We start from the raw sequence: 8200 nt of genomic DNA on the forward strand, positions 1-8200 counted from the left end.
TATATAGCCCAATATCACAAATTACACATTTGCCTCAGAGGGCTTTACAATCTTCATTTACACAATGACATCAGCCTGATCGGAGACTGAACCCAATATGTCATACAGTATGTCATGTTATAGGAAACATCAAAAAGTATTTGTTTTTTACTTAAATATTTTTTTTTTAGAATTAGAAGCACGCAGGATATTATTTCTGGGAAGCTACTCCTGGCACAGATTGGAAATGTAAAACATATATTGCTAAAAAAAAGAGTTAAATAACCAAAATGGAAAAACTACAAATCATCCCAGTGGAAGACGTTATGGTTGGATTGTATATTGTTTTAGATGAGAATTTTCAAGCTACTATGTCTCCTGACACAATGCTTTTGCAGTCATATCCATCTTACTTAACAGCCATGGAGCTGTCTCCGAGCTATCAAGATAGCTTTGCAGCACTTTGATTAAAAGAGAAGACCAAGGTTACCAGGACATCTGTCGGGAAAGCTGGGCAGAGATTACCCAGCGTCATCCCACACAGACTCAGAGCAGCAAATGATGTAAATAATACTGCCTCTTGGCCTGACTCAACCTTTGTATTTTGTGTGGCCACCACGATTTACACACACTGTCACATTTCAGAATGCACTTAATTAAAAAGGAAAATGTGCAAAGTCGAAATTGATGTACACTTCACAAGTTGCGAAGCTGTTTATTACGAGAGCGTTAGAGCAAATAAGGTAGAGAATATAAAACTTCCTTATAGAAATGGAGCCGTATTGCATGAACCTACAAGATGAATGACATTTGTGATGTTATTACAGGGTAATACATGTAAAGCCCGGGTGTAACATATGACATCTTTGAAATGGTATGTTGAGTCAGACCTGCTCTTTTGTGATCCAGAGGACTATTTCACTATCACAAAAGGTGAAATTTGACACATTTAATGAATCAACGGGCTTTCAATGTGCAGGAATAACTTGAAAGCCCTGATGGACTCAGACATTTTATGCAATTTCATTGTCACAGTCGGTTGTGAAATGTGTCACTGCCAACACCAGTGACGTGAGCATTGTTAATATTGGATTATTGAGTTGAATCATAGACTGTATATAAGAAGTTGATGTAGTCACCGTAATGTCACCCATTGGTTTGTGGACTGCTGTTTTGAAAGTCTTGAGTTTGGCATTTTGGCTGTTGCCATCCTGGTTTTTGGCTTTCACCATCTAGTTTTTTTTGCAACCAGATGTGACACAAAAGGGAGGAGCTAAGTAAAACCGAACACTACAAGGAAAACTCCAAGAATAGACAACGCCGTGGTAGTAGCCATCACAAGGTAGCCATAACCTTAAGCATATACTGCTTTATGGTCTATTTTACTCTAAATCAAACCAAGTTCAGTTTGCGAAATGAACATCATGTTGTATTGACTTGGAACTAGAGATTGATATCATGAACTCCTGTTTACAACGTTTACTGAGGTAATAAAATCAAGTGAGAAGTAGGGTCATTTTCTCATGAATTTCTATATAGTAGGACTTCTTTTTGCAATCAGAAGAGTCATCCCCTGCTGGCCATGAGAGAGAATGCAAGTTTAAGGCACTTCCACATTGGCTTTACCTTTCAGCACCCGAGGTTGCCACCTGAGTCGAATGGAAAGAAACGGTTACACAATCACAATTCAAGATAACAAATGTTACGGTCTTAGATTAATTAAGAGGAAGGGGAATTTCCATGAAGCAGATAATAGATTTAATCTACAAAGACAAAATAAATGGTGTGGGATGCATTGCTGTCCAACACCATTTCAAAATGTGTATTTTCTGTGCAGAAAATACACTCCTCCCCCCCACCCCCCCTGTCCTCCCCCCTCCTCCCCCCTCCTTCCCCCCTCACCTCACCTCACTAGATATATATGTATATGTATATAATATACATGTATCTAAACACCTCTCAGTAGAAGACCATCTAAATTTCTTGCGAAATGTTCTAGTCAATATGCTGTACTTAAACAGAACGTGAGTACAGCCAATAAATTAACTGATCTTAGGAAGCAAAGTATTTATGATAATATTTTGGTTGCATCATCGAAGGTAACTGCGCTGAACACCTCAGACTCTCTGCACCTCAAAGCAGCTGTCAAATGACTCTCATTTCCCTGATCTGCTGCTTCGCCACGCTCTACAGCCTCCACAGAGCCGACAGTCTGTGTTTACAGAAATGTTTCTGCTCAGCAGAAAAAAACACTTTGGATGGAAGATGGATTTGTAGATGATCCATATTCCTTTACTGTACTGTATACAAAGTGTCTCATATAGTAGTATGCATATGGTCCATTTCTGCAATCTCACTAAATAACAAAATACATTAAGCTAAGGCCCCAGCTTTTCCCATCCAATTGACCCTTACGATGAGCAATGAACGCAAAGTCCTTACGTAGTAAATGATCGTGTGTCTCAATCCGCCCTTTTCCAGAGAACTTCAATCACTCAATTTCTCTGAGCAGTATGCTTCCAATCCCAGCAAACAGCTGGCCCGGCATTTAGAACACATGAGGATTAGGGGGTTGATTTAGTTAAAGGCTCAATCCAGAATCAGACCATAGCACCACTTATGATGCCAACATCAGCCCCCTTCTGGCTTTGTTTATGATATTTTCATGCTTTATGCATTGATTTCATTGATATACACAGCATGTACTATATATACTGTCAAATGTGAAATACAATACACAGTTTGTTTATAATTATCACAAACTAAGAAATGCCCCCTTTTTGAATGCACACGGAAAATACTATAGCTATCTATCTATCTATATATATATATCTGTCTATCTATCTATCTGTCTGTCTATTTATCTATCTATCTATCTATATATCTATCTATATATCTATATATATATATAGCTGTGTATCTATCCTATATATGTCTATTTATCTATATATATATATATCTATATATATATAGATATATATATATATATCTGTCTATCTATCTGTCTATCTATATATATATATATATATATATATATATATATATATATATGTCTATCTATCTATCTATCTATATATCTGTATATCTATATATCTATATCTAGCCGTCTATCTATCCTATATGTCTATGTATCTATATATCTATCTGTCTATCTATGTATCTATTTATATATATATATATATATATATATATATATATATATATGATATATGATATATGTCTATCTATCTATCTATCTATCTAACATTATGCATCATCATTATATCATTACACACTTGCTTTAATTCAGACAGGATTTTTTTTTTTTCATCTGTGGTGAATTTTAACTAATGCTGGATTAAAGTAATCTCCAGGCTGTGGATATTTCACATCTTGTTCAATCTCCCGCGTGATTATGAGCTCAGTCGGGGCGTTCACTCTGCCACAGGAATACAAGGTATGCAGCTGCTTCCGACAACATGGGTGTGTAGAGAAAGTGCAGGTGTGTGTCGATGTGCTTTGACAGCATGCATGAAAAAAAAGGAATCTATGAACTCGAGGAGATTTCATCGTGGCCATCGGCTCTCATTGGTTAGCCTGAGGGGCTGATTTGCATGCGGTGGGAGTGTCCTGAGCCAGCACTGGGATGAATGACTTGTTCAGGCAGATAGCAATAAGGCATAGCACTCAGCAGAGGTCTGCGTTGCTCAGCACTCAAAATGCCGAGGTCACTTAAGCTGTTGCTCTTCCTGCCATAAAGTGCTGGACTAGGACACAAACATGTTCAACAGCAGACACCACAGCCTTAGCAAAAGAGGAGGGATATGGGTAAGTTTTATGATGATTACTTTACAGACAGAATTCACTAACACAACTACCAGTACTATTTATGATACTGTGACTACTGTTTTATATTAGTAAGACAGACCATGACTAGCCCCTCTTCCTCTCTACTATATTAATATATTCAAATCAAATTTCATCGATTGATTGGCTTAAATGATAGTTATAATGCAAGATAAGTGTAATGATTAATGTTCAAATCATTGTTGCAGATGTCCACAAAGCTCTGCAGCTGTTGATTTAACTAAATACTAATGTTCACACTGAATAATACATCAGGAATACCTCATTTTGCAAATATCATTCAATTCTGCAACTCTTTTATTAAACTATCTTTAATTATCTTTTCTTCCAGGGATTGTGCATCCTCTTGCTTTACACCAGCCCTCTTTCCTGTTTTGCAAATTTCAGCCAAGCAAAAGAGCTGATCTATAAGATAAAGGAGGGATTACCCAGGGGGACCTTCATCGGGGCCATTGGAATAGATTTAAATTTGGATTTCACTGTGGAGCCCCCCTTTTTATTCAGTCTCCCGAAAAAGAAGGTCAGTGGGCAGTATGTGAACCTAAATAATACCACCGGGGAGCTTTACACATCTGCTACGAAGATTGACAGGGAGACCTTCTGCCCTTATAACTCAGGGGGACATGGATGTGTCCTCTCACTGGATATATTTGTGTTGCCCCAGCAGTACTTTCAGCTGGTCAAGGTTAAAATATTTATTGAGGATGTGAATGACAACAGGCCAAAGTTCCCTGTGGATGAGATCCGTATATCTGTCCCAGAAAACACACCAATCAATGCTCGGTATGCAGTGGAGCAGTCCGCAGTGGACCCAGACCTCGGTGTTCACGGAGTGCAGACCTACTGGCTTGTCAATGACTTTGGCATGTTCACACTGGATGTTGAGGAAAATGAGGGAGGGGAGCTGACACCCTTCCTCATAGTGATGGAGGCTTTGGACAGAGAGACCCAGGCTGAATACATTACGGATATCATTGCAGAGGACGGAGGGACCCCTCCTCTGCTCGGAGCGGCTACTTTGAAAATTGTCATCACAGATGTGAACGATAACTGCCCCCAATTCACAGAGTCACAAATGAATGTCACTCTGCATGGGAATGCCACCAAAGGGGCACATTTGGCACGTCTGAATGCTTTTGACCCTGACCTTGGTGCTAATGCTCAGATCAGCTATGCTTACAGTGAACGCGTGCCAAGGGACACCAGGAGCTTGTTCCATTTGGACAGAATCACAGGGGTGATCAAACTAGCAGGGAAAATAGACACTGGCACAGCCACGTTTTACAAACTCACCATTTTGGCCAATGGACCTGGTTGTATCCCTGCAGTAGCTACTGTTTCCATCAATATCATCAAAGTTGTTACAGGACCCCCTGCTGTCATACCCCGATATATTGCACCAGAAAAGGATGGGATTGTGACCATAAAAGAGTCTGAACCAGAGTTTTCACCAATTGCTTTTTTTACTGTCAAAAACATTGACATGAACCAAAAAGTGGATTGTCATTTGGAAGGGTCTGGTCCCTTCAGGCTCCTCCCCTATCAGCGTTTAAAGAACGAATACCTGCTGGAGACTACAGAGCCCTTGGACTATGAGAAGACACAGGAGTATGAGCTTATTGTTGTTGCCAAGAATTCTCGGGAACTTGTCATCAAGACATTCCTCAAGGTGCAGGTATTGGATGAGAATGACAATGCACCAGTGTTTCATCAGTCTTGGGTGGAAATATCTGTGGAGGAGAACAATCCCCCAAACACCTTTCTGACCCAGCTCCAAGCCACAGACCAGGACAGCAAAAGCAGAGGGGAAGTCATCTACCTCCTTGGCGGTGACGCCCCAGGGATCTTTGTCATGGATCGTGTGACGGGTGTCCTGACTGTAATCACATCGCTGGACCGTGAGGAGAAAGAGACATACCGGTTCATAGTGAGAGCGGTGGACCAGGGGACGCCCAGGAGGGAGTCGATTGCAACAGTGGTGGTGAGCGTGCAAGACCGCAATGACAACAGTCCACGCTTCATCAATAAGGACTTCACGTTCTTTGTGCCAGAGAACTTCCCGGGGTACGGTGAAATCGGGGTCCTCTCTGTGACAGATGCCGATGCTGGGGAAAATGGATGGGTGGCCCTTTCCATCCTCAACGGCAGCGACATCTTCATAATAGACACAGGCCGAGGTGCACTGAGGGCCAAGACATCACTTGATCGTGAGCAGCAAGGGACATACCAGCTGTGGGTTGAGGCCGTCGATGGTGGGGAACCTGCAAATTCCTGTGTCACTATGGTGACCGTGCTGTTGATGGATGTAAATGACAACCCGCCTATTGTTCTCTTCCCCCAGTCCAATCAGTCTTACATGCTGGTTCTACCCAATACACTACCAGGAACATCAATAACAGAGGTCTACGCTGTAGATAAGGATACAGGTATGAATGCTGTGATCGCCTACAGTATTGTTAAGAGGAAAGGTGGCGATCAAGGTTCCTTTGCTATTGACCCAGAAACAGGAAATATCACATTAAAGAGGGAGCTCAGCATCCGAGGCCTCTACAGCCTTCTGGTGAAAGTCAGTGACCATGGTCAGCCTGAGCCGCTTTACTCAACGGTGATGGTTAACTTCTTTGTCAATGAAACAGTGAGCAACGAGAGCTACATCCAGAGCCTTCTGACCAGAGAGGCTGGAATTGAGGTAGAGGAGAGGCCCTGGTACAAAGGTCAGATGACAGAGGGGCCTGAGAGGTACGAGTTGTTCCCCTGTCAGCCTCTCCTCATTGCTCTTTCAGTGACATGTCTGGGGCTGTTTTTCTCAGTTGTCACACTGATATCTTACATATGCTGTAGGAGTTTTAAAAAACAGCGAAAGAAAAGATCAGAGGTTGAAATACCTTTGAAAATGAAGAATGAGGTTGTGAACAGGAAGCTCAGACAGATCTCAAACATCTGATATTCAGTTGTCCACACATTCCAAACCACCACTGTTTACATGAATGTTTACAAAACTCACTGTGAGAAGTGTAGTTCTCACATGAAATTGCTCTTTGTGCTTTTGTCATATGATTGTTATTACTGCAATATTGTGTGATTTGACTAATATGCCAAGAGGTTTTGCCATTAAAAAGGGCACACAGTATCTATTTTACTTTGTATAAAATCTATAAAGCATGACACTTAACCAAGGCAAGGAATACATTTGTATTGGTTTCAAAGTTATAACGGCTTTATTACAAAGTCAGAGAGCAACTCAGTGACGATTACTCAATCTAAGGTCCTATGTAAATACTGTACAAAATGTTTTACAACTTTATAAACAACTTTTGCATTTCATGAAAAGGACAAAAGACAGTGGAAGGCACAACAAATTATTCTTTTCTTCAAATTGCATTTCTCTACATCGCGTCACTAAAAGTGATTCCACTTAGAAGTTGGCATCTAAATATGTCTGTTTTAAATTACATTTGATCTATATTCATAAGGTACAATTTAAAATTGATTGATATAGAAAAGGTAGATCAAAATGCTTTAAGTCATTCAGGGCATTGTAATCCTCTTATATTCGGAGAGCTCAGCGTGTCAATATACATCAAACTCTACAGTATAGCTGTGTTGTATACAGGAAATGCAAAGACAATATGCACAAATGCTTTTGAAAAAAGCAGATTGACGTAAAGAGAACATCTTTACTCCATGCCCACTCACAAGTTTCATAGCTTTCAATTACATCTTGTCCTCTTTAGCATAATTGTAAAGGAATGATGTGCATTTCATGATATGTAAAATGATGTATGAGTGATATACTGTTAGATGATGTTGAAAGCTGCTGGGAAAAGCTTTAAAGTGGACCTTGAGTTGGGATTTATTTATTTTTTGTCTGAGAGCCATGGTTAGTAACAAGATGCCCTACTTTCTGTGAAGGCTTACAGTAGTTACTGATCGTGCCTGTGAAACCTTTAAATGCCATCTCAGTACATCAAAGACTCCCATCACACTCAACAATTTGAAATGTGTCCAAAATTCTTTGTCATAAACCTGCTTCAACTTGCATAGGTCACCCTCCGTTATACAACCATGAAATTCTCAATGTGTATGTGAAAACATGCTCAGTGTTTGTGAAACAAAATCAAAGTAATTATTAAAGATGATTTATTTTTTATTAAAGAAATGGATTTTGATATTGAATTATTATCACTGACATATACCTAGATATGTTCAAATGTGTGTGTATATCAAATTGTTATATTTAGTAAGGTTTAAAAGTACAATCTATTCCTTGTAAAGCAAAATCAAACACTGGAGAGCAGTGGAATATAATTCACACATCTTCTGTTTCAGTTTAATTTGTATCGATTGAAATACAACCAGGAAAGCAAATCTATAC

At 39.8% G+C, this 8200-nt stretch overlaps 1 protein-coding gene across 1 annotated transcript; it reads left to right on the forward strand.

Moving 5' to 3' along the window:
- The first annotated feature begins 3670 nt into the window (after positions 1–3670).
- On the forward strand, positions 3671–7353 carry LOC117727024 (protocadherin-20). Its single transcript, XM_034526980.1, has 2 exons — positions 3671–3786; positions 4157–7353. The coding sequence occupies exons 1-2, from the start codon at positions 3739–3741 to the stop codon at positions 6767–6769; spliced, it is 2661 nt and encodes an 886-aa protein (XP_034382871.1). The 5' UTR covers positions 3671–3738; the 3' UTR covers positions 6770–7353.
- The last annotated feature ends 847 nt before the right edge of the window (positions 7354–8200 follow it).

Source organism: Cyclopterus lumpus, chromosome 3 (assembly GCF_009769545.1).
Source record: "Cyclopterus lumpus isolate fCycLum1 chromosome 3, fCycLum1.pri, whole genome shotgun sequence".
NCBI classification, from domain to species: Eukaryota; Metazoa; Chordata; class Actinopteri; order Perciformes; family Cyclopteridae; genus Cyclopterus; species Cyclopterus lumpus.

Excerpts from the sequence above, each read along its gene's own strand:
- LOC117727024 (XM_034526980.1), top strand. The coding sequence starts at position 3,739 with ATGTTCAACAGCAGACACCACAGCCTTAGCAAAAGAGGAGGGATATGG. Across the intron at positions 3,787-4,156 it reads GCAAAAGAGGAGGGATATGG|GGATTGTGCATCCTCTTGCT; the intron begins GTAAGTTTTATG and ends CTTTTCTTCCAG.